The sequence below is a fragment of the Poromitra crassiceps genome, assembly GCF_964638095.1.
Source record: "Poromitra crassiceps genome assembly, chromosome: 13".
Taxonomy (NCBI): domain Eukaryota; kingdom Metazoa; phylum Chordata; class Actinopteri; order Beryciformes; family Melamphaidae; genus Poromitra; species Poromitra crassiceps.
The window spans coordinates 5,523,401-5,550,804 of record NC_139644.1 but is presented as its reverse complement, the minus strand read 5'-3'; the positions used below and the strand labels follow the sequence as shown (position 1 = coordinate 5,550,804).

The window sequence follows — 27,404 nt, the reverse complement described above, 5'->3', positions numbered from 1 at the left end:
CTCTGCCTCAGCTCCACATCCAGGCCCTCACCGACAGCTTGTCTCTGCCTCAGCTCCACATCCAGGCCCTCACTAACAGCTTGTCTCTGCCTCAGCTCCACATCCAGGCCCTCACTGACAGCTTGTCTCTGCCTCAGCTCCACATCCAGGCCCTCACTGACAGCTTGTCTCTGCCTCAGCTCCACATCCAGGCCCTCACTGACAGCTTGTCTCTGCCCCACATCCAGACCCTCCTCACTGACAGCTTGTCTCTGCCTCAGCTCCACATCCAGGCCCTCACTGACAGCTTGTCTCTGCCCCACATCCAGACCCTCCTCACTGACAGCTTGTCTCTGCCTCAGCTCCACATCCAGACCCTCACTGACAGCTTGTCTCTGCCTCAGCTCCACATCCAGCCCCTCACTGACAGCCTGTGCTTGTTCTGTTTGCACTCGTTTTTCCTGATCGACTTTTCACTTTGGCACTCAAACCTGGTTGTCTGAGTCCAACCGGATGCTGCAGACAACCTGGAATATCTGTGCTTCTCATCCCTGCAGGGCTTTTATGGTTGGTGTGTGTCTCAACATGGAATGATGGGAGCATGAAAACACATTAGTGCAATAGAGGGAGGGGGTGAATACTGTGCTACTGTACGAGTCTGGTGATATCGACTAGTTCCAACATTTAGCACAGGAGGCTTAAGTGAAACAACAGGGGGATAGGGCTAAACTACATGGCAGTAGATACAGGGGTGTGTGTGTGTGTGTGTGTGTGTGTGTGTATACAGGTGTGTGCGTTTTGCGTGTGTGTGTTCATAGGGCTGGGCGAGAATTCAATATCATCGTTTATCATCTTTCAATGGAATCATATCATCATGATGATGATATGATGACATTTTAATATTACGATGCACCTTTCTGCTGTCTGAACTGATGACGACAAGCACATTTTACTTAACAATCCGGACAAAGTGAGGTTTGGTAGGAATATGATTTGAAAATGTCAGGTTTGTTTGACATCACACATAACATTACCATTCAGTTCAATATGGCAAACATTAATTGTATTATTTAATGTGATTTTACATACATTAACGTGATGTATATTGATAGGGAAAAATCTTTTGGCTGTTAAATTCCATTCTACAACAATTGCGATATTGATTTCAACCATATTGCCCAGCCCTATGTGTCCAGATCAAATGTGCTTGGACTGGTGGTAGGTGTGTGTCCATGTTTTGAGAAAATAACACTGAACAAAGACAGAGCAGACTGGTTTGTGCTGCGTGGAACAGGCATGACACACAGTCTGTGAAATCCATAAGATGTAGGAGTCCCTGAAGGCCCGGCAGAGAGGGAGGGAAGAGGAGGAGGAGGAGGAAGAGGAGGAGGAGGAGGAGGAGGAGGAGGAGGAGGAGGAGGGAAGGGAAGAGGAGGAGGAGGAGGAAGAGGAGGAGGAGGAGGAGGAGGGAAGAGGAGGAGGAGGAAGAGGAGGAGGAGGGAAGAGGAAGAGGAGGGAGTGACCGACACTACAATCACTCTGCCTGCACACCAACAGCTCCCCAACACAGCCCAGTCGCCGCAATACGATGTCAGCATTGTGCATTTCTGGAATCCACGAAAATGCAGAATATGAACATTTCTGAAGCAAAATACTTTATCGTGTTTCTAAATACGCAAATATTCACGTTATAGTTTAACGACTATCTCATGTTGAAGTACGTTGTGCGTCGCACGCCGTGTTTCAACGCTCGCTTTTAAACCCAACCCAAACCACAACCCTAACCTTAACCAAAGTTGCTTTAGTTGCCTAACCCCAACCAAGTTGTTTTACTTACCGAAACATAAGCAAAGTTTGCGTTTAACGTTGGAAAGGCAGCTCGGTTTTCAAATGACCTGCCGTTATCTTTCAAATTTACGTTGAGACTGTAGCTTATACATAAAATGCAACGTTTTTCTAAACATATTTTGCCAATGTTTAGTTTCAAATTGATTATTATTATTATTAATAATAATAATACTGTATGTTGATATTGTATATTTCCCTGGATTCCACAAATGTACAATGCCAACACTTTATTATGGCGAATGAGTTGCTGGACGTGATGTGAATGAGTTGCTGGACGTGATGTGAATGCAAAGTTGTCCCCACCTCATCTCCGACTACAACTTCCAGGACTACAACTCACAGGACTACAACTCCCAGGACTACAACTTCCAGGACTACAACTCCCAGGACTACAACTTCCAGGACTACAACTCCCAGGAGCTCTTGGGTCGAAAAGAAAGACGCCTTCCTAGCAAGGGCAATAAAGCGGGGCAGAAGCTAAAGACTGCTTCAGTTCCATGTAAGCACAAGAATATCTGTTCACTTCCAAAGCACGAGTGTTCAAACCAAACAAGTGTTCTGGCTGAAAATAAGTGAATGATTAATATGGACAAAAGATAACTGGTTACTAGTGTCTTGCTCATTAGCTTATTGGTCATTCAAATAGCAACACAAACTTGAGTCTGGACAGAAAAAGGAATAATCCTGAAAACACTGCAAACAATTTCCATCTTTAGTTTTTTGTTTGTTTGTTTGATATTCGGTCTAAAAAAAACTTTTTTTTCTTCTTAAACCAAGAGAAACATTCTGCCAATCAGGTGTGATAACTTTCCATCGCAGTTTCCCTTCTTTCAGGAATTTTAGAGAAACAAGTTCTAATATCTTGAAACAAGAACACTTGATTCTACACAATTTTTTTGAACCAAAATCTAGAAAAGGAAATGGCTCGTTATTCAAGATGGAGATTGTTTTGCAGTGCGGAGGATTGACATCTAGAAAGAGAGCAGAACAGAAAGAAATGAACAGCTCAAACAGAGCAGAAGTGATCCTGAGGTGACGTCCATCATGACACAAGCTGAGCTGTGCCAATGTCCATTCACCACATACGCTTCCTCCAAGTGTTTGTTACGGCCTCCTGTACGTCTTGTACGTGTAGTACCAGGAGTAAACTGCGGGGGTCTCTGTCTCTCACGTCAGTGGTTGCGGTGGCAGCGAGCATCCAGTCTGTGGATCCCGTCTGCTTTGAACACAACTCTCCAGGTAAAGGGTGTGTTCCGCCTAGTACTGGGTATCGCTACTTGATACCTTTAAAGGTATTGAACGAAATAACCCAGTACCAAGTAGTATCCAAACTTCTCCGGTCGAAACAATACCTGCATTCCATCCTTTTTGTACACAGATCTAAAAAAAAAATGTATTGTACGGTTTTGCTCGCAGCCAATCACCGCAAGCATTCTTCGATTGAATGCGACGTGTGATTGGCCCACTAGCGTGGCAGCTACAGTGACGGAGTTACAAAAAGGTATCGAATGAAGCACTCTACTATTACTACTGACATCGTGATTTTTTGGAACGACACCAAGGTCTAGTTCCGCCCCCTTCATCCGACAAACACCGTCCGTCTCCCGATCGCAACTTGCCTACCGCCCTGCACCAAGGAGGGGGGGGGGGCAGAGACTCCGCCCTGCACCAAGGGGGGGCAGAGACTCCGCCCTGCACCCAGGGGGCGGGGGCAGAGACTCCGCCCTGCACCCAGGGGGCGGGGGCAGAGACTCCGCCCTGCACCCAGGGGGCGGGGCAGAGACTAAGAGATCTTGCAGTTGTTGCGGGTGCAGTTCTGGGGCGGGCTCTGCGGGGGGCGGATGGACTTGGAGCGCTTCAGGCTGTTGCCCTTGGAGGCTCCGTGCGGCGTGGCCAGCGAGTAGGAGCGGCCGTGCATCATGACGGCGTTCATGCCGTTGGCCATGCTGAAGGACTTCAGGTGGGACTTGATGGCCACGGGCAGCGGCAGCTTGTCAATCAGGTGCACCGGCGTGCACGACACGATCGCCCGACAGCACAGGTCCTGCAGGCTGAACACTGCAGAGAGAGAGAGAGGGGGGGGGGGGGGGGGAGAGAGAGGGATGGAGGGAGAGAGAGGGGGGGATGGAGGGAGAGAGAGGGGGGGATGGAGGGAGAGAGAGGGGGGGAGAGAGAGATAGAGAGCAAGGGAGAGAGAGAGGGAGAGCAAGGGAGAGAGAGAGGGAGAAAGAGAGAAGAGGGCAACAATAAGACATGGTTATTATTAGGGATGGGCATCGAATTTCGAATTTTCGAATAATCGTTGTTATTATCAAGGTCGACTTTTATTATTGAAAGTCGAAATTCGAAAATAAAATAAAAAATGTTTTTTTTTTTTTTTTTTGAGTGAAATGTTGCATTGTCTCCCCTGATTCTAAGTATAGTCGAATCGCTTGGTTTGAGCAAGTAAAACAATTTCTATAAGCATTTTAAGCAAGGTTTATGGAAAAATGAATGGCGGATGAAATCCCATGAAGAGGGAGAGGGGGTGACTTTGGCACCCCTTTGGCACTCAGACCTGAGCCTACTAAATATTTAATGAACCACTCATGATTGTCAAAACTGTTTTTTATTTTCGAAAATGTCAATGTCATGTAACATGTTCTTTACTTCAGTGGTGCAATGCTTGTTTGAGCTAAAAATCCACAGCAGAAGCTTTTTCTATTAATTAATAAAGCCTTAGACTTAGAATCAGGGGAGACAATGCAACATTTCACTCACACAAAAAAAAAAAAAAAAAAAAAATTTTTTTACATTTTTATTTTTATTTTCGAATTTCGATTAAAAGTCGACTTTGGCCAGCGAATTTCGAATAGTGTTTTTGCTAGAAATGCCCATCCCTAGTTATTATAGGTAATTATAGTTAAACTTATCATCTCAAAGATGTTCATGTTATGTAATAAAGGTGTGTTAAGTCACTGTCTATCGCAGACTGACTTAACCCTGTTGATGCAAAGCTTTGCATTTTCAAAATATTTAATTTGCAAGAAGTTAACAAAGACTGACTGTTTTGAGCATATCTTCACTGTTATACCTGCAATAAAGATAGTTATGGAGTTCTGCATCAAATCATATCTGAGAGTAACAAAACATTGTCAATTTTGGGTTTGAGAGACATTTCATCAAATGGGGTCTGTGTAGTCTCTTAGAACAGACGAGTTGGCTTCCGCAATTTTCAAATGCTTCCACCATACCGTCTGTACTTCGTGGGGGAGAATCATGCACCAACCGGAATGGGAAGTAGAAAGGCGGGTTTTCCGCTCATTAGTCCAATCAGAATCCAATATGCCGCATTTTTCGTGGACACACGTGTCGTGATTGGTCGGATTCCGTCGAACTTCTTTCCTGTCTGAAGGTTTTTTTCCCAACTTCCTTGTGCATGTTCTGGGGGTGTAACGTACAGACTGTTTGTCTGCATTCGCCGGATGTAGATGAAACAGTCTGTTTTAAGAGACTAGGGTCTGTGGCCCAAATGTGGACTAAATGAGGGAAATGCACACTTCCTGCTTCAGCTCTTTGCTTTCTACTGTGAATAGCAACGTCCACTCTCTTCTCCCTTCTGTATATTTTAACTTTCTTTCTAATAAATCAAACACACAAATTAGATGGCAGCAGAATTTAGCTCGAAGACTTTTCATAAAACTCAACAGTGACAGTACGGCTGTTTTTTTATCTGAAATGATTCCTAAATTTAGCAGGGCTGTGATGAGCAGAAAGGAGCCGTATTACAACTGCTTTACTCTGTGACAGCTGCTTTACTCTGTGACAGTTGCTTTACTCTGACAGTTGCTTTACTCTGACAGCTGCTTTACTCTGTGACAGCTGCTTTACTCTGTGACAGTTGCTTTACTCTGACAGTTGCTTTACTCTGACAGCTGCTTTACTCTGTGACAGCTGCTTTACTCTGTGACAGCTGCTTTACTCTGTGACAGTTGCTTTACTCTGTGACAGCTGCTTTACTCTGTGACAGTTGCTTTACTCTGTGACAGCTGCTTTACTCTGTGACAGTTGCTTTACTCTGACAGCTGCTTTACTCTCTGACAGTTGCTTTACTCTGTGACAGCTGCTTTACTCTGTGACAGCTGCTTTACTCTGTGACAGTTGCTTTACTCTGTGACAGTTGCTTTACTCTGTGACAGTTGCTTTACTCTGACAGCTGCTTTACTCTGTGACAGCTGCTTTACTCTGTGACAGCTGCTTTACACTGTGACAGTTGCTTTACTCTGACAGCTGCTTTACTCTGTGACAGCTGCTTTACTCTGTGACAGCTGCTTTACTCTGTGACAGCTGCTTTACACTGTGACAGCTGCTTTACTCTGTGACAGTTGCTTTACTCTGTGACAGTTGCTTTACTCTGTGACAGTTGCTTTACTCTGACAGCTGCTTTACTCTGTGACAGCTGCTTTACACTGTGACAGTTGCTTTACTCTGACAGTTGCTTTACTCTGTGACAGTTGCTTTACTCTGACAGTTGCTTTACTCTGTGACAGCTGCTTTACTCTGTGACAGCTGCTTTACTCTGTGACAGTTGCTTTACTCTGACAGTTGCTTTACTCTGACAGTTGCTTTACTCTGTGACAGTTGCTTTACTCTGTGACAGCTGCTTTACTCTGTGACAGTTGCTTTACTCTGACAGTTGCTTTACTCTGTGACAGTTGCTTTACTCTGTGACAGCTGCTTTACTCTGTGACAGTTGCTTTACTCTGTGACAGCTGCTTTACTCTGTGACAGCTGCTTTACTCTGTGACAGCTGCTTTACTCTGTGACAACTGCAACGGTGTGACTCCAGCAGGTGGTGCTGCGTACTTTAGATACGGTGTGACTCCAGCAGGTGGTGCTGCGTACTTTAGATACGGTGTGACTCCAGCAGGTGGTGCTGTGTACTTTAGATACGGGGTGACTCCAGCAGGTGGTGCTGTGTACTTTAGATACGGTGTGACTCCAGCAGGTGGTGCTGTGTACTTTAGATACGGTGTGACTCCAGCAGGTGGTGCTGTGTACTTTAGATACGGTGTGACTCCAGCAGGTGGTGCTGTGTACTTTAGATACGGTGTGACTCCAGCAGGTGGTGCTGTGTACTTTAGGCAGACATGTAAATGATCAGAAAGGGGTGATGATGCTGTCGAAATGTCCCAGTAATTCATGTGTGTGAATAAGAAAACAGCAGCGTGACGTGATGGAAAACGCCCTGGTGACTTTAATGAGTAACACGTACACGTTGAGAAGAACAGAAACAGCGGCCAGAGAGCGTGAAGGACAGGACAGGACTGGTCAAACTGGTCAAACTGGTGGTGCACCCGCATTTGAACCTGAACTGAAGTTGTTGTCAGGACGCCATGACTGAAGTTTTCTGTCAACGTTGGTTGCTCCTCATCAGCTTTTTCACACTCAACACAGAGTTCAAGTTTTACAGCAAAATAATTTTAATAATGTTTTTGCCGATTTTGGGCATATTTATATTTCTTCCATACCCGTATTACTTGATATGGACTCCAGAGCTGCAGTACAGGACCCACAACATAAATAAATACATTTAACATAGATTTGTTTGGACAATCATTTTCTACATTATATCATGTATGATGAGAATTTCCGCAGCGCGAATGACGCAATTTCCGCCTCTTCGCCCGTTGGTCGGGAGTTAACGTACAGTTAAGAGTTCTGACCACTAAGGATGGGTACCGAGACCCGGTACCAAACGGACCCCGGGGCCGAATTTCGAGATACCGGAGGATCAATAAGTTTTCACGTTAACGGTTCTCTTATCGGTACTGGAGTGGAGAAATTAAGAAAATAGATTTCCTATATACAATTGCTACATAAACGTTACGTTATCTTGCACATTTTATCTCACCAACTCCGTAAGACAGGCTTATGAATGTGGTTTTTGCGATTTCCGAACAAGAAAAGGGATCATCTTTCCATCAGACGAGAGAGACACTGTTGCTGCCAGTCGAGATGAGAGCAGACTGGAGTGAGACTGAGAGAGGGGAGGGGCTGGGGGCGTGCCTGACAGCACAGGGAACAACTGAGCAGAGCAGCAGAACACGTTAAGAATGGACAAAAGAACGAAGCGATCTAGAGTGTGGTTGTACTTCACTCGGGTCGATGGTGACAACTCATGTCACAACAAGTGCAATAAAGGTGGAAACACGAGCAATTTGTCTAAACACTTGGCTAAAGTGCATCAAATTCAAATGGAGAAATGCACCGTTTTTGACAAGCTAGCTCGCCCTCCATCATCTCCTGTCAATGATGTTACCCAGTCTACCTCATCAGGTAACTATAGTATGTGAACATGGTCATGATTAAGACGAGAGTACTAAACATTTCCCCGCTGTTTGGGTGTGTTCATCATCATAAATACAGTCTGATATAAATGGTCAGGTGACGGTCATCATCTCAGTTGTCGTTCAGAAATGTTACTTTCAGGGCAGGGGGGATATTTAAGCCCAATTTATGCTTCGTCTGCCGACACTTTTGAAACGGTCGCCGACAGAAATGAGGACTTGAGTCGACACTTTCAAGTGTCTGCGAGCAGTGTCTGCTACCTGGTGAAATGTCTAGTGTCGCTGACTACGTCACATAATGTCGCGCAAGTGTGATTGGCTATATAGACGGGCACGCGCGACTTCCTTGTTTTAGTTTTCGCTGAAATGAAATTAATGAGCGTGTCCCCGGTATTTTTATCAGCATGTCCTTGATGTATGACTTTGTGAAAATCACAAAGAACACCGTGACCAACTTCCCAGAGAGAGAGGAGGTGATTGTGTGGTTGTGTGTCGTTATATGCAGCTGCAGTTACATGTTGCCTCCGACGTGGGTTCACTGACAGCATTCCCTCTCTTGCCTGTCTGCACTGCACTAGTTCTCTGCCTCCCTCTGTCTCTAGCGCAGTGTATCTTAAAGTGTGGGGCGCAGTGGTATTACAGGTGGGGCGCGGGTGAAATCCGCGGAACCAATATTTTAGCCATTTTTAGGTCGGACTTCTTTTCCCCGTGAGGAAATAAACAAACCCCGCGCTTCCGTAGTGACACGTTCATTCATCAGACAGACTGGAGGCTGTTTAGTTTAGATTAGTGCACAATGAAGAGACATTTGGCTGGGACAAACAAGGACGAAAATATGATGACGCCTATCTTGCTCTGGGATTCACAGTCAATGCGGTAGGAGACGAGGAGAGACCAGTCTGTGTTCTCTGTCTGAAAACTCTGGCAGCGGACAGCATGAAGCCTAACAAATTAAAAAGACACTTGGAGACAACACACCCCACTTTCGTCAATAAGCCACTCGGGTTATTTCAGAGGAAACTCGGTGAATACCGCAAGCAGGAAAATCGCTTTGTAAAAGTGGCATCAGTGAACAGCAAAGCACAACTAGCGTCATACAAGGTCGCATACAGAATTGCACAGTGCAAGAAGCCGCACACCATCGCTGAGGAGCTCATACTCCCAGCAGCTATCCATATGGTGTCAACTATGCTGGATGAGACCAGCGCTGCAAAATTGAAGACTATCCCGCTGTCCAATGACACAGTTGCAAAACGTATACCGGTATGTGACATTTCAAATGATCTCGAGGAACAACTCACGGAAAAACTGACACACGTTTCGCCTTACAAGTGGACGAGGCTACGGACAGCAATAAAGACTGCTTGCTTATCGCCTATGTTCGCTTTGTCACGTCGGAGTCACTGAGTGAGGATTTGCTGTTTTGCAAGTACGTTACAAGCAGAGCAACAGCTGAAGAGCTATTTAAGCTTCTGGACAGTTACCTGACACAACACGGGCTGAATTGGGAGAACTGTGTGGGTTTTTGCAGCCACTAATACTGAGAAAACTTGAGTCCTCACAGTTATTATTATTTTATGCACAGGTTGCACTTTATTATTGTTTTGAAAAGATTTGCAGTGGAAAACAGGCTCATTGCAGCCCTTAATACAGTGATAGTGACTTGAACTCACAATGAAGATATTTAAATTTATTTTGTTTTGTAGAGGTTGCACTTTACTGTTATTGTTTTTGAAAAGATGTGCAGTGCAAAACAGCCAGAATATAGAAATGAATGGTCATTATGTCAATAAAAGTTAAACTTGGACCGTTTTGTTTCAATTTTGTTGGGGCGGTGGGGCCCGAAAGATTTTCTTCCTCCAAAGTGGGGCCTGACAGAAAAAGTTTGAGAACCACTGCTCTAGCGTCACGTGACCGTTGCGCCGCGGAGAGAAGCATAAATGCAGCAACATGAGCGACACTTTATTTTTCGTCTGCGACCATGTGCTGAGCGACACTTTCTAATAAGTATAAATTAAGCTTTAGTGATTTAGGGGGAAGTGCAGCAGACAGATACTAGCTGTGTTTCCATTACAGTTTTTCGCAAAATAATTGCGATATTTCTACAACTTCGACAATGTACAATTGCGACTTGTAGGCGTTTCCATTGAAGTTGAGTTTGAGTGACGGCGCACACACCTGAACGCAATTCCCCGTTGCAGCAGCTGCCACAGTGATTACGCACGGGGATCTGCCCCAAATCCCGTCCCCTGCATGCTCAATGCAAATCACCACATGAAGTTACAACGCATATAAACGAGCCTGATTATCAATTCAAAAGGACATGTTGCTGGCTGCGGTGAATGCAGTGAGCGCGAGAGGCAGAGGAAAAAAGGTAGCCTGTTAGGATGACGTCATCATTCCTACTTTGACGTCGTCATTCCTACTATGATGTCATCGATCACTGATGATGTCATGATTCATAAGTGTCTTTCATGCCTTTTGCTGGTGATGTCATAACACAGGTGATGTCATATTCGGATCTATAAGGGCCTGTTCCTGCAGGTCCTGGCTAGTGATTCATAATCTAAACTAGGATCACATCAACCTCTGCAACCTCTGCAACCTGCAACCCCTGCAACCTGCAACCTCTGCAACCTCTGCAACCTGCAACCCCTGCAACCTGCAACCTCTGCAACCTCTGCAACCGTTCCCAACCTCGAACATTGCAGACTCAGCTATCAAGTTCCACAACACCCCAGCTTCTCCAGACTTGCCAAGTTTCCCGTGGCCCTCGACTGTCCGCGAGTAGATCCACATGTCTTCCGACGCCGATCCTGACAGTATGAATCACTCAGAAATGGATTTAGCGGGCAAATTTCTCCCCCCAATCAAGGAGGAAGACCCTGAGACGCCAGTTTTCCCGCCGGCCGCTTCAGGTGAACCACCAGGCGAATCAACGAGGGGCCTTCTCATCTTGGAGACCTTGCTGGCAGCGATGTCATCGTGGCAGTCCCGACAAACACAGACCGCAGAGCTTGTTTCCGGCATGGGTGTGGTACTCACGGAGACACAACGGCAGCAAATGCTCCATTTTCAGGAACTACTCGACAGACAGGAAGAAGCAAACAAGGCCCACCTGGCCCTGGCTTCCAAGGCCGAGGATCGGTACGCCCTCCTGGTAAAACGGCTAGATCGTCTCGACGGACTAAACCCTCCTGAGGGTGTCATTCTGCAGCCTTCTTCTCCTCCTGCCCCAGCTTCCGAGGGCACTGTCGTCCCGGAGGTTTCCAGACCTGCTTCCCCCCCAGCCACTGCGGCCGTTGCTTCTAGCCCTGCCTCTCGGTCGCCTTCAGCTGCTAAGCGCATATTCTGGGGGGGAGTTCGCGTCATCCCAGAGCAGGGGCAGCCACATTTGAGTCCCAGCAGCCACCTGTACCGTGATCTGACCGGCAGGGTTCGCATCACACCAGAGGAGAGGCAGCGCCGTTTGGACACCCGGAGCTGCCTGTACTGTGGTCGAGCCGGGCATTACCTCTCCTCCTGCTCCCGGCGTCCAGTAAGTGGCCCCACCGCTCGCCGGCCCGTGAGGCTCTCAGTGGATCAAGGCTCTAAGAGTCCAGCCCCAAAACCCATACGGTTGGGCAGCGTTCAGGTGACCCAGGAGTGGCAGTGTGTCTCCAAGAGGGTTAAGGAGTTGGAGAGGACTGTCGATCGTCTCATTGGGAAGTTCAATCACTGCCTGCAGATCAGCTCCGTCCCCCCGCAGGGGGCCCCCCCGAGTCTGCTGGCCCTGAGGCACAACCTGTGGACCTTCCCCTCGCCGAGTCTGAACCCGTACCTCAGCAGCAGCCAATTCCTGTCCTTGACCCACACGTAGGTTCCAGCTTCATGCTGGGAGGTCCCCGTAGTGTCGTCAGCCCTCGGTCAAGAGCAAGAAGAAATAAGAGGCGTTTAAAGGAGGAGACGGTGGGTGACCTCCCCAAACTACAGGTCGGGAGGGCAGGCCTCGCTGAGTCAGATCCCCCTGTGGCTCTGCCTTCGGAGACGGCGGCATTTGACCCTTTTGATGGTCCCCAGCCTCCCGTGTTTGGATCGTGCCCCGGGGGATGGCCGGCCCCAGAGGATCCACCGGACCCGGTAGAAGTTCTGTCTACGTATCGGTCTATCTATGGCTTCGATATCCAGTATTAGGGAGGAGCACCTCCACTGTCCTACACCCCCTTTGGGGCCTGACCACCTGCATCTAACCACCTGCTGAAGAGCACCTCACTCTCCTACACCCCCTTTGGGGTCTAACCACCTGCAAAAACATCTGAAAAACCACCTCATGAGAGCGCAAAAACTTTTTGCGATATTTGGGAGGTTTTTCGAAATTTACGTGTTTCCATTACCCACTTTCTATTGCGATATTTAGATTTTGCGCATTTCTGAGGGTAATGGAAACACGACTACTGTCTTGCTTTATTTTTATTATGCTTTCCCTACCTGAATGTTGATATTAACACAGTGTGATAGAAGGATATTTTAGGATATTTAAATGAATAATAAAAACGCACCCATTAAGATTTTGCAACTTTATTTTGTTAAAGCTGAGCCTGCAGCTACAATGAACCAGCCCAGTCCCACTCCCACCCCTCCTCCCTCTACTGCTGGTCCAAGCACAAACCCCTTCACCCCTTTCTCCTCTTAAAAATAACAAAAAGAACCGACAACAACCAGTCCCATTTGTTTCGGGGGGGTTTTCTCTTAAGAATAACAAAAAGTACAGATAAGAGTACCGTTAAAGTACCGGATCGATAAGCAGTATCGATAAGAGTACTAGTATCGTTAATTCCTTAACGATACCCATCCCTACTGACCACAGGGTGGCTGGAGGTAAAGAACACACCTCGGTTGGGCTTCCAGAACTTCTCCATGCCATGTCTCATCAGGACGATGCGGGACAGCTCGGTGAACGACTCGATGACGTTGAAGTTGCACAGCGGGCTGACCTCGAAGAAGGTCATGCCGTTCTTCTCGGCGTAGGCCCGGGCCTGCTCCGTGGGAACCTGCCGCTTGAAGGCCAGGTGCAGCCGGTTCCCCACCAGGATCCGAGGTACGCCCGGTGCATGCTGGGAGGGGAGAGAGAGAGGACCACACAGTTAGCCCGGTGCATGCTGGGAGGGGAGAGAGAGAGGACCACACAGTTAGCCCGGTGCATGCTGGGAGGGGAGAGAGAGAGGACCACACAGTTAGCCCGGTGCATGCTGGGAGGGGAGAGAGAGGACCACACAGTTAGCCCGGTGCATGCTGGGAGGGGAGAGAGAGGACCACACAGTTAGCCTGGTGCATGCTGGGAGGGGAGAGAGAGGACCACACAGTTAGCCCGGTGCATGCTGGGAGGGGAGAGAGAGGACCACACAGTTAGCCCGGTGCATGCTGGGAGGGGAGAGAGAGGACCACACAGTTAGCCTGGTGCATGCTGGGAGGGGAGAGAGAGGACCACACGGTTAGCCCGGTGCATGCTGGGAGGGGAGAGAGAGGACCACACGGTTAGCCCGGTGCATGCTGGGAGGGGAGAGAGAGGACCACACGGTTAGCCCGGTGCATGCTGGGAGGGGAGAGAGAGGACCACACGGTTAGCCAGGTGCATGCTGGGAGGGGAGAGAGAGGACCACACGGTTAGCCCTGCATTGGGCAAGTGTTTGTAAAGTCTCATATCGATAGCTTTCAAATGAAGCAGTTGAGATTATATTTTCTGTCAATATTCTGTAGTGTTCATGTGAAAAAGACTTGGTGTTTCCCGCTGATGAAGGCTTCTCCCTGAAACGTGCTGTTTGCTGTCTGTCCCAGATGTCATTAGATGTTGAAAGGACCTTCTAGAGCGCTGGCCTGCGTGCTTTACTCATGATTTATTGTGGCCTTCACCTAACTTGAATGTTGTTCAACGACTTGTGAGCTCGTTATTGGTGAGTTTGGATGTTGGTGTTTCCCCCATAATCTGCCCACAGGCAGAGACTTTTCTTCCCTCCATCTCTATGTTCTGTTGTGTCTGGCCGGCCACACACACACACACACACACACACACACACACACACACACACACACACACACACACACACACACACACACACACACACACACACACACACACACACACACACACACAGGAGGACATCCTCTTTGTTTGTAAGCCAGTAGGAAGGACGTGATGAGAGTAAAGTGGAATGTGGGCGGGCAGCGCCGGGGCCGAGGAGCCTTCCGGCGAGGCTTTCGTGCCGCTCGCCGAAAATCTGACAGAGCGTCGCTGCACCAGCGCCTCCCTCTGGTCGGTCTGGGTGCCGGTCGGGGGGGGGGGGGGTATCGCGCGATCCTCCCACACGCTACGGCCTGCCAGTGAAACGCATCGCTGTCAGGTGAAAAGAAGCGGCTGGCGACTGCACATGTATCAGAGGAAGCATGTGCTAATCTACCGCTCGCCACAGATCAGCAGAGAGGGTGGAGCAACGACCGGGACAGCAGGGGAAGGGGAAACCACACTGTCATCCATCCATCATGTCTCTGACTCACCTCGTCGATCTCTCGGATCCACCGGTCGATGCCGTCGAACGACCACCGGTTGGTGATGTCATACACCAGCAGGATTCCCTGGAGAGAACACACACACAAACACACACACACACACACACACACACACACACACACACACACAAACACACACACACACACACACACACCAACACCGGAGCAACTCTCAGGTCACCAAGAAGGGTGTAATTGAACGTAAATATTCTTATCTAGTTGTTGTTTTATTCTGCCCATAAAACAACAGATAGTTAAAGATAAATAAAACACATATGAGTTAGTGATGACTGATGAGCCACCCTGCAGTAACAAGCACAGAGCTCACAGAGAGATTCCTGTTGGTTTCCTTACCTGAGCCCCACGGGAGTAGGAGCGAAAGATGGTGCAGAACCTCCCCTGTCCCGAGGTGTCCCTGGAGACAGCACAAGAGGACATCACACTCAATACACATTTGTCCAACTGACAGGAAACCAATAAACCTGTCTTTTTTGGGGCTGAGCCAACTGAGGAGCGAGCTATAAACGGTGACATGTCAGAATCCAGGACAAATACAAAGGAAAACCAGGCTGACTTTCTCCCAACATCATTTAATAATGCTACAAGTAAATCAAACTGTTAGCGGCTAACTGTTAGCCGCTTGGCTCACAGTAGCAGTGTGCGCTACAACATGAGCGATGCACGGCTGTGGGACAAACCATCTGAACACTTGGCGCTTAAACAGCCGCTGAATAAGTGTCCAAAGCTGTGAAGACGCCATGACTGACATTTTTGTTCACATTTAGCGTGTGCACACACACACACACACACACACACACTCACACACAGTCACACACACAGACACAGTCACACACACAGTCACACACACACACACTCACACAGACACACAGACACAGTCACACACACACACACACACACACACACACACACACTCACACACAGTCACACACACAGACACACACACACACACACTTTCCTTGTTCATTTTCTTCATTTTGAAATGTGAAGCACTTTTTGATTGTGAGTGTAGATGTAGAGGTGTGACACTGAGGACATTCAGCAGTGATGCTGCTTACCAGAGCTCCAGCTTCACTCTCCTCCCATCTAGAAGAATGGTGGTGGTTTTATAGTCGATACCTGGATGGACAGAGGACACAGAGAGGAAGACATTAGGCTGGATGGACAGAGGACACAGAGAGGAAGACATTAGGCTGGATGGACAGAGGACACAGAGAGGAAGACATTAGGCTGGATGGACAGAGGACACAGAGAGGAAGACATTAGGCTGGATGGACAGAGGACACAGAGAGGAAGACATTAGGCTGGATGGACAGAGGACACAGAGAGGAAGACATTAGGCTGGATGGACAGAGGACATGAATCACTTGAGGCTCAGAGAGAAGCTGAGCTTACTCTTGACTAAATGACTCATCATCTATTTAAGGCACTTATATTGAAGCTAAGTGTAGTTTTACCCAGCAACACACTAAAGAGGACTACAACATGCTAAAGAGGACTACAACACGCTAAAGAGGACTACACCACGCTAAAGAGGACTACAACAGGCTAAAGAGGACTACAACACGCTAAAGAGGACTACAACACGCTAAAGAGGACTACAACACTACAACACGCTAAAGAGCCCGCCACCCGCCAATGGCGGGCAGATTTTAGGTTTGGCGAGTTAGGTTTGGCGTCTGTCCGCCACGTGGCGGGTCCCAAAATAGTCGTCATGTAATGTAAAACTGTGTGTAGCCGGCCTGTGTCCACCTAGCGTCTTTTTCCGACTGTTAAACGCTGGGAGTGCGCTGGGGAGCGCTGATCCCAGCGAACAATATACAAGGAAGCAGTCTGAAACTAAGGCCCAATCCCAATTCCTATCTTAACCCTCAATCTTAACCCTCAGTCTCAAAAATGCGCACTCCCGCGAAGTGCTAGTGCTGTCCCGATTCTCACTTTGTTAAGTTAAGGGTCGAGTTTGAGGGCTCTACGGCCCTCAGTTTTGAGATTTTCCACGACCACACTTGGCGGTGAGTGCGATCCCAGAATCCCTTGCGTGTCATCAGCTAGATCCATTCAGATGGAAGATGGCGGCGAAAGGAGGAAAAAAGTAGCCCTACAAAGTTAAGTATTTCCTTGTTAATAGAGATGTAAAAATTACGATAACCATTGTATTAGCTTAGTTTAATGTCATTTTATGGATTTCCGTTTTGGAATCCTAACAACAATTGTTGTTGCTAACGAGTGGGGGCTAGAATGACCGTGCTTTCCGACGTGAGGGCTGGCTTGACTGCAGTGTTTAACTGCAGTCAAGCCAGCCCTGACGTCGGAAAGCACGGTCATTCTAGCCCCCACTTGTTTTGTGGTGCGTTGCATTACACGTAGGCTGTATCTTGATAAAAACAACTCAACAACGACATTACCACCGAGAATTATGGCATTTCGTAACAACGTTAACAATGTTATAATATAATAATAATAATATGGCTTGACCAGCACGGCTACTGACTATCGATAGTTAGCAACAACAAATGTGTTAGGCTCCAAAACGGAAATCCATAAAATGACATTTAAGATAATACAATGGTTATCGTAATTTCTACATCTATATTATCAAGGAAATATTTGTAGGGATGCTTTTTTCCTCTTCTTTTGAATTGACAGACTGGATCCGGAGCTTTGGCATACTGCTGCCCCCCACAGTCTGAAGACGTATCTGCCTTTAAGGGCTGTCCCATTTTAAAGTCACAAGATAGCCCTTAACACTTAGTTTTGAGGGCTACTAAGATTGAGGGTTGAGTTTGAGGGTTAAGATTGAGGGTTAAGAAAAGAATTGGGATTGGGCCAATAACGTTAGTTCAGTGGGGTAGTATAACATGAGTGCTGAGGCTGTTTCATTCTGGCTCTCCCGTGTAGGCTACCAGACTCTGGAATGAAATGCAGTCGTCAATTTAGCAGAGGTAAATTGACAGCCTAACGTCGGGCGAATCAATCAATGAATCAATCGCTCGCACTTGTTGCCGACACTCGTATGATACAGTATATATGAGGAGATAATAGTTATCATGTGTGTTTTGGTGCGCAGCTGGCTAATACGAGTGCTTTGTGAGACTGTTTCATTCTGGCTCTCCCGTGTAGGCTACCAAACATGACTCTGGAGTGGAATGCAGTCGTCAATTTAGCGGAGGTAAAAAGCATCTTTTAACCTCTGCTAAATTGACAGCCTACATCGGGCGAATCAATCAATGAATCAATCGCTCACGCTTGTTGCCGAGCTCGTATGATGAGGAGATGAATCAAAATGCTTACCACCAATAAAGCCGAAGGGGAGCCGAGAACGAGTGCAAGAGAGCTAACGCAGGTGCCAGGTGTGGAGTGGGAGAGAAAGGTGTGTAGCCCAAGTTGTGCGCTGTGCACTGAGACTGTCGCAGTTATTACTTTTAGCCGCGTTGTTTTTTTTTACAACAATTTAAACTCAAGATTGACTTGACATGTATTGATAAGATTGACTTGACATGTATTGATTAATCAATCATCAATCAATATATTAAAATAATTTGCTTCAAATTTTACTCTGGCCTCTTATTTAAGTGTGTATTCTTCAACGTAATACCTTATCTACTTGAAATGTCCTGAAAAAATGGATATATATGGATATATGTGACACAAAAATGCGTTTTTTTTTTGGCCGGTAAGAAATATGCTTGGCGGGTAGATTTTTTCCACTGGCCGCCACTGGGTGGGTCAAAAAGTTACATGCCAACTGTGGAGAACAAGAGGAAGACATTAGGCTGGATGGACAGAAGCCAGGAAACGACAGTCTATTGGATGAAGCTACACTGTGCATGACCATATACATGAGCTGCCCTCAGCTGAGCCACGAGAGAGGTCACTTCTATTGTGACATCACCACTGTAGGCCTTATGACATCATCAATGGCATCAAACTAGCGCTGCATCTAACAATTATTTTGATACTCGATTAATCTGTCGATCATTTCTTCAATTAAACAATTAATCGTTTTTTGTGGAACAACCAACTAACCGAGTGACTTACAGCAGGGGTTCCCAAACATTTCCGTCCAAGTACCGCAATGTACCAAACAAAATTTCCCAGGGACCACACTTCCACTGCGTATACCCCCCCCCCCTCCTGGCTGGTTCAAAACAGACACAAATGGACACACACACCTGCCAACTAGAGCTGGGTATTGGTTCAAATTTCAAGAATTGATTCGATTCCGATTCACAAGGTTGCGAATCGATTAATCCCGATTCGATTCGATTAATTTCAATATCGATTTGGTTAGTGATACTGTACCAAAACGTGTTTTTTGAGCTGTAACCTGAATTACATGACTGTCCAGTTATGCAACACAGGGGTTCCCAACCTTTTTTGCGCCAAGTAGATACATGGGGGAAAAAAGTTGCAGACCGGTTTTCAATTTTAATGGTTTTAGTTACACATATATTTACTCGCCAGGTGGTGACAAAGGGTAGATAACAGCCTTTTCATTTGTCAATAACGACACTTTCACAATGCACAGTGATTTGATTTCAGCCTATATAATTTCTAAAAGTAGATATTAATGATCAAACATTTCCATTCATGTAGCCTACAGTATTTATGTTTTTGTTTCAACTACAAACATAGATAAATGTCAACTTGAAACTATGTTTCAACTACCACACACAGCATAATATTTTAGCCTGTTTATTAAAAAAAATAATAATAATAAATAATTTTAAAAATCGATCTCTGGACATATGAATCGATATCAAAGGATTAAAATAAAAATCTATTAAAAATCGGAGAATCGATTTTTTTAACCCAGCCCTACTGCCAGTGCCAACATTAGGCTGCGGCACCTTTGAAAATGTTTTTTTTCCCTTGCCAAAATGTAGCCTAACTTTGGAGTGTTATTTAGCTACCTTCCTGACAAACTAGCATGACATGGTTGGTACAAATCGATTCCTTAGGTCTTCTAGTTTCATATGATACCAGAAACTTCACTCTGGCTTTAAAACTGAGCCTACTGCAGCCTCTGAAAGTAAATGTTCAAAATTGTGATATTTCCCAAATATCGCAACATTCCCGAAAATCAGCACAATCCGGGTACTCCTCAGGGATAATGTGTATGTAAAAACGGTTTGTAAAAATAAATTTAAAAAGCAATTCTCTGGCGGACCACCAGGTGGAGCCCCACGGCCCAGTTTGGGAACCAATGACTTGAGGGCACAGTGGTCGATCGCAGTCCAACCCTAGAGCTTCTCTTTACAAGGCCAGCTAGTTGTTCCTGGGCATGCCTCAGCATGAAGACGCTGATGCATGTGAGCCATCAAATTTAGATGTTTCATAACCAGTTAAAAGTCCCTCATAGCTGCCTTAAGTGCATTTTACAGTTTAGAACAGCATAAAATCAGCACAGACAAGCTAGAAATAAGAGGGGAATGAAGAGGGAAATAAATGAGGGGTGACGAGAAAGAAAGGCTAATTAATGAAAAGAAATACACAGACCCTCTTATGCCCCTAGTGGCCAAGCGTAACAAGGCCGATAGTATAATCACGGTGTGTCTTCCCTGCAATCCTGAGCTATGGATATAGCAATTTACTAGGCCTGCAGTTTGTGAACCAAGCGCTAGCTTCACACGTGGGCACACAGAGCTAATGACATCGCTGATGGCATCATTCACAGATGACATCACAATTGCGTGAGTGACATCACTGCTGCAATTGCTCGAGTGTGAAGGTAGAATACATGCCCCCACATTATGACATCATCAGCAATATATGACATCATTATAGTAGTGACTTGGCCAGGCCAATCTGCCTAAAACTGTATGTATGACATTGTGATTTATGACCTCTTCTCTGTCTGTGACATCTTCAGTGATTTTATGACAGCATCAGTGATCCGGAAACTTTCTTTCATCAGTGAATGATGCCATCGGTGATGTCCCTCAGGCAATTGTGATGTCATCAGTGATGTCACTCGAGCAATTGTGATGTCATCAGTGATGTCATAAATCATTCCCTGTAGAAGCAATAAGTAGAACCGGTAAACCGCAATTAAAACATTTTTCTTCTTCATTTTTGTAAAGACCCTCACTAGCAAGACCATCACTATGTAGGTGGAGCCAAGTGACACCATTGAAAATGTCACGGCCAAGATCCAGGATAAGGAAGGCATCCCCCCTGACCAACAGCACCTGATCTTTGCTGGTAAACAACTCGAAGATGGACGTACCCTCTCAGACTACAATATCCTGTGTCTGCACGTTAAGTCTGCACTCTGCACGTAACCTTGCGTCGCCAGGCAAAAAGAGTCACGTGAGTGTGGCGTTTAAGGCCATTTGTAATCTGTTGCTACAAAACAAATAAACTAGGTGTGTATATTACTCATTGTATTACTGGACCATCTTACACAGCCTATATGCTGTAACACTGCTGCAGTTGATATTTTTATTTTTCAGATGCACAAATGTCTCAAACATAGACTGATATCACAGGATGTGAAAAGTACATGGCTATTATAGCCATGTACTTTTCACATCCTGTGATATCAGTCTTTATTTTTATAATAAAATCTTTACAAATGATTTTATAAAGATACGCTGTAGTTCAAGTAAGTAAATTAGATATTTGTTTTCATGTTAGTAGGGCTGATCGATAAATCGATTTTGAATTGTAATTGAATGAATTAGTTAAGACGATGTAAGGGATGTGGGAGCGTAAGCATGCATGAGCGTCACTGCTCCCAGAAAGCAGGCCCGCCCACAACACTCATGATTGGTTCTGCGATGCAAGGCTTCCAACAGCACCACCTAAAGTTATGAAAAGATTTAAATTGTAATATTCTCAGTCTTACAGTAGTGAAACGGATTAAGGCTGAGAGCTGAATCTAGGCTAAAACAGGAAGTTGGGTTGTTCTGCCTTCAGAGTAAAAGCGTAATTTGTCACTTGTGAAAAAAAGAGCTCTGCAAGGCAACAAATGTTTAGAGAAGTATAATAGTCTAAAAAAAATCGAAATCGAAAATCGAGTTTTGAGAGAAAGAATCGTCAGTTTAATGTTTAGGCAAAATCGAACAGCCCTACATGTTAGTGATAATATTTTATATTTTCTTTATTTTCTTTACAACCAGAAGCACCTATCCCTAGTTCTTGACAGCGCATCTGTGCCCTGACAAAGCATCAGCAGTTTTCTTTCTTCCCATCTTTTTGAGGACCACAATGGAGATAAGCCTTCGGGCTTTTTTGTGTTTTTATCCTCGGTGATTGATATATTGTCTGTTCTTTCATTACTATATGTACTGTTGTGTTATTTTATTTTATCACCAAATAAATTCATTCATTCATCTTTAAACGATACCTCCCTTCCTAAACAAGTGTGCATTGGACCTACTGGAGAAGCCACACTATTACTAGTAAGTTGGCCTCTTTTGACCCCTTTTCTTTACTGATATGTTGTACTGAAGTTGTCATTTCAAGCTGTTGACATTTTGTGCCGCTGTTGAATATGTTGCAACTGGACGATTTTCATGGCAAATAATAAAAAAGATTCCCACGAAAATGCCTCCTGCCCAGGACGCTCTTGCTGGCGTCACACCTAAAGCCCGCCTGTAGCTAACTCACAGGACGCCGATTGGTGTGAACCACTGGCGGTTCAGATTCAAACCAATAGATTTGGAGCGTGGCGAGATCAGATGGATTTGTCTTGTGATTGTGATCATGATCTTGTGATCTCACGGGAATCCAGCTGCCTCACAAGGTTATGGAAAAGCCTCTGAAACAACATTCAGAACATGATAGGATGGTAAAAGTCCACTGAAAGTCAGACTAATGAAAGTCTTTAAGGTTGAGGCTCAGCAGCTCCTTAAGGCAGCTTTCAGTGCAGCTTTTACAGACGGGCACATCTGAAGCTGTCGGGTAAAAAGGAAAACAAACAAGAGGGGATCACCATTGTATTGGAGGTGGACAATGTTGACAGGACGATATCATTCTGAATATCCTCTAATTTGATCTAAACCTAGTCCCTTGTTATTGGACCGCGAGAGGTCATGTAAACCAGGGTTTGGCTCGTGATATTCTCCGCTCACTCGACCAACATCCATCCACATACGTTCTAGCATGTGTCATACTTCCATGTGAGTGTGTGTGAGCGGCTGCCTGTGTGTTGTCAGAGTGAGGCGGTGAAGGGAGTCCATTGTGTTGTGTATTCTCGTGGACGACACACTGAAATGCACAGCCAGCGTGTTGAGGACTTTGTGATGAGCGAGCATGACACAACACACAACAACAACACAAGGCAAAACTAAAGCAACAGGTCCCGATCAGCTCAGGCAGACCAGTGTGTGACTCACCGCTGCTGTATGCGTACGGGGACTCTGCAGAGCCGTCCTGCAGGCTGTCCAAGATCTCTCCTTTGCCCACGTCGCTGTCTCCCACCAGCAGGAACTTGAGCAGGTAGTCGTAGCTTTTCACCGGGCTGCCCTGGCTGCCCATCGCACCTCACATCTGAGCCCCAGCAGCAGTGTGGAATTCAAACGGAGGCTGGATGGATGGATGGGTGGGGTGGACGCAAAAACACAGAGACCCGTAGCCAACCTCCTGTGTTCTCCTGTCCCGCTTGGTCCAAAACAAAGAGCTTGTTATGTCATGAACTTGCCGAATAGGGGTCCACTGGCCCTAGATGCTCTTGTTTTGCCTGGATAATGCTGTGCCCCCGTCACGTGGTCCCACCTTTGAGTGGAAAAAACAGATAAGCTAAAGGTTAAAAAGACTGATGCCCAACGAAACAAGCCCACAAGAATGTCCAGGGTCAATGCCAAAAACATCCACATAGCCCGTGGAAAAACACGACCTTTACCTAAAAGCAAACAGCTGGTATTGTCTTTCCAACTGGTAACTGACAGCTTAAAAAGGGCAACGTTATAAGCACAATTGGAGATCGCTCTTCCTGTGTGAAACAAGAAGCCACTAACTGACAGGTTGAGATGTATTACAAGTTAAAATGCACTGGCATTTAGAAACATGCTCGGTAGCCTAAGCTGTATCAACAGACGGGATGACTCCCGGGTAAGAGTCTGCCTGGGGGAGAAAACATGCGTAATGCCTAGAACGGTATTTAATTAGCAATGACCCTCTTTCAAAATGAATAACCAGATAGTAATTCATTAAGTAATTAGCAAGCAACTGTCCAACCTGAAGGCTCCGAGTAGCTCAAAGCTCTTTCCTCTTGTCCACATACGAGAAGGCTGCTGGCTAGCAGTGGAACAACAAGCTAGCCCTGCCTGCTAGCTTAGCATCGGTTAGCTCCCTACACTCGCTATTACTGCTGGTGCTAGCAACGCAGTCGACTCGACAAGTATTATGGCTATTATTTAAAGACACCGTCACTGGCATGTTTGCTCTCTATGAGCTGACGTATCGCTTTATAAAACTGTTGCTATCCCACAGCGAGCTAACAGGCTAACGCAGTAGCTTAACTCATTCCAGGGCCCCTTGTCTTTCTTCAGTCCGGGGACAACAAAGATTCCTCAACTTCAAGGCGTATTTATCCCCGTTTCGGACAGAAGTGGTCGGCTGAAATCTCGTGGATTCAAACGGCTGCCGTATTAAGTCCAGTCCAGGTCTTTGTAAGAGTACTGGGTGATCTCAGTCCGTGATCTGTCCATTTTTCTCCATTATGTTCAACCATAATCGCAGCAGCAGCACCAAAGCAGCGCACTACAACAACACTGCTGCTGTGACAGATCCACACACTGCGCTGTCTGCTCTGCGCGTGTTCCCGCCCCCCGCGCCAAGCCCCGCCTCTCCGCTCATCTGATTGGACAGTAATTCCGCGGTGACATACGATAGGCCGCGAGCAACGCCCTTCAAAATGTGCTGTCAACAACGCTTCCAGATGGTGTGGTGATGAGATGTGGTGGGGCAACACAGATGATGTTCTGAACGAAAGCGGTGCAGAATAAATCCTTCAAAATAGAACTATATTATCTGATTAAAATATGTAATTATGTCAACAGTTCTCAAACTGAGTCAATTCATATATCACGAAACCTCCCCAGTTGATAGCCTACTTAATAGACAATATTTGTTGTTCCACGTTTTCTGAAATTGTATGTTTGAATGCAAATGAGCTATTGCCTACTTACTTAGCACAAATGTTCTTACATTTCCAGAGCATAAATCTGAACTTTGTTAAAAGTCATGTTCCCTTGTTTCATTTAGAGCACTGAGCTGTCAGAGGTTCATCTGCCAGCTACGCTGCTCGATTATAGGCTTGCCTGCTGTGTGGCCTCTCCTGCTCCTGGCATGCTCAGCACAATTGCTCAACTTCCCATCCCATCACTGATGACATCACTCACTGATGACATCACAATTGATCAAGTGACCATTGATGACATCATCGAGTGCTCGAGTGACATCACTGATGATGTCATAGACATGATGACATCCAGGGTCGGACCGGGACAAAAAAACGGCCCTGGACTTTTCCAGGTTTTTTTATCAAATTTTTATCCCCCATTAGTGTGCGCACTTAAATTGATTTATCCTGGTTGCTGCTCCACCCTCTGTCGATCTGGGGAGAGCCGAAACTGGCTCCATGCTTCCTCCGAGACATGGGCAGTAGCCAGCCGCTTCTTTTCACCTGACAGGGGAAGCTTCACCCGTAGGACATAGCACGTGGGAGGATCACGCTATTCCAACCAGTTCCCCTCCCTCCGAACAGGCGCCCCAAACGACCAGAGGAGGCACCACTTCAGGAACCAGGATATTGCATGTTTTGGTGAGGGCCCAGGGGCTTCCTATACAGGGACGTGCACAGAACATTAGAGGGGCAGGGGCTCAAATTCATAAAAGGGCAGTACAGCCGAAATTTGAGGCAATTTGAAGGCCAATTTAGGGGTATAACTCATTTTAAATATTCCGATTTTAACCAGATTTAGAGGAATATCTCATTTTAGGATGAGACTTGTCACGGAAAAATAACTCCCTAACTGAATAATATTAGTAGGCTATATAAAAGTTGCATGCTGTTGCAATACTGTTGTGAAATCATTTAAGCATCAATATGTATTTGCTCCTTTTCTCCTTTAGGTTGTTTTACTACAACAGATAGCAACACAGGCAGAAACATTGAACGATACTGAGTGAGGCTTGTAATATACCATGCATTTTAACCATAATTCTAAAAAGCAAGACAGAAGATTTAGATAAGGTCCATGCAGAGGCCTATTACAAATGGTGCATTCAAGGCCAAGAGAGCTCGGAAAAGGCATTTCTCTTTGAATGCTGCCTTCAGTGACGGCATGGAAAGGGCAATTTCCATACAAAGCACCATTAGAAATGCATTCATGGTCAGGAAAGGGCACTTTTTATTTTATTTTTTAATGTGTCTGAGCTGTTTGTTTTGTTCATGTGTTGTTGGAATGAAAATTAAAAATGTATTATAATTAAAAAAAAAAAAAAAGAAAAAAAAAAAAAGGCACTTTTTACAGACTGAAAAAAAGGCAGGGGCTCAAGCCCCCTTTCATGTCTATGTGTGCACGTGCCTGTTCCTATATGAAGGAAACCCCCAGGGGGCACGGGGAGAACATGCAAACTCAGCACAGAAAGGTCCTTTTGACGACCCCACCCGGGCGGTGGGCACTCGAGGACATGTGGACGGGGACGCACTCCTTCAGTGCTCCCACTGTGGGCAGTGGTGGCCAAATGGTTAAAGAAGCGAGCTTGTGACCGGAAGGTTGTCGGTTCAATCCCCGGGACCGGCAGGATAAATCTGGGTGGGGAAAGTGAAAAGGCAGCGCTTGCCCCTCCCTCATTACCACCACTGAGGTGCCCTTGAGCAAGGCCCTTATCCCCAACCGCTCCAGTGGAGCTGATCAGTGGCCAGCAGATCAGACTGTGGTTGTACTGGTCAGCTTCCAGGCTCATGGGTCTGGCATTGAGACTAGGTTTACCCAGGCTCATGTGTGTGTGTTCATGCCAATTGGCTAAAAGGGCGCAGTGGGAGGGATTTCGAAATGCAGGGTAGCAGAGGCAGAGTAGCGTGGGCTGCCCCTGCCATCCTGTTTTGGAAATGTGCATAAATATAGCTATGTGTTTGCAGCTATTGCAAATTTGTGCTTGTTAAATGAGTAATCAGTAATAAGTAACTAATTACACTTCCCGAGTAACTTTCCTAAGACTGTAAATCCTCCCCTGCATGAAAGAATGAAGGTATTTGTGAGTTGTTAAAAAATACACAATGAACAGATGAAAAAACCATACAACAGGATTGTCGAGGAATGAAAACACAATAAAGTCCATGACTTGTTTCCATTGTGGTCCTCGTTTGTAAAAAAAAAAAAATGAACTGATGAGCCTCATTTAACAAGAAGAGATATCAGTGTTAAATATCAATGCATTTTATTAAAGGGTAATGGAACATTTACAGCTTTGCGGGTTCAAGAGATGATAAGAAAGAAAAAAACATCCTCTCAAAATGTCCCCCGTTTCCGCATGAAAAAGGAAATAAACCCCAAACCAGCTGGTGATGTCACCTGGCATCAAAGATCAGCCAATAGCAGCTGGCCATTTCAGTAGCATGTTTTTTAGGGTTGAACATGGTTTGGGGTTCACTTGCTCTTTAAAAATCACTTCATCTAAATTGGCACAAAACAGGACAAAGCACAGGATGAGTTCACCCTCATGCAAAGTCGG

At 46.0% G+C, this 27,404-nt stretch overlaps 1 protein-coding gene across 2 annotated transcripts; it reads right to left on the bottom strand.

The window, feature by feature from the left end:
- Positions 1–244: 244 nt before the first annotated feature.
- On the bottom strand, positions 245–24,372 carry rab40c (RAB40c, member RAS oncogene family). 2 transcript variants are annotated; one of them, XM_083649271.1, is made up of 7 exons: positions 23,901–24,372; positions 23,060–23,438; positions 15,776–15,836; positions 15,054–15,114; positions 14,688–14,765; positions 13,027–13,249; positions 245–3,885 (listed from the first exon to the last, which is right to left on the bottom strand). In XM_083649271.1, exons 2-7 carry the CDS (start codon positions 23,199–23,201, stop codon positions 3,611–3,613), a joined length of 840 nt encoding a protein of 279 aa, XP_083505397.1. In that variant the 5' UTR covers positions 23,202–23,438; positions 23,901–24,372; the 3' UTR covers positions 245–3,610. The 2 variants fall into 2 exon arrangements, with proteins under 2 accessions (XP_083505397.1, XP_083505396.1); XM_083649270.1 differs by having other exon boundaries at positions 24,186–24,372.
- Positions 24,373–27,404: the final 3,032 nt, after the last annotated feature.

Excerpts from the sequence above, each read along its gene's own strand:
- rab40c (XM_083649271.1), bottom strand. The coding sequence starts at position 23,201 with ATGGGCAGCCAGGGCAGCCCGGTGAAAAGCTACGACTACCTGCTCAAG. Across the intron at positions 15,837-23,059 it reads CCCGTACGCATACAGCAGCG|GTATCGACTATAAAACCACC; the intron begins GTGAGTCACACA and ends CTGTCCATCCAG. Across the intron at positions 3,886-13,026 it reads GTTCTGGAAGCCCAACCGAG|TGTTCAGCCTGCAGGACCTG; the intron begins GTGTGTTCTTTA and ends CTCTCTCTGCAG.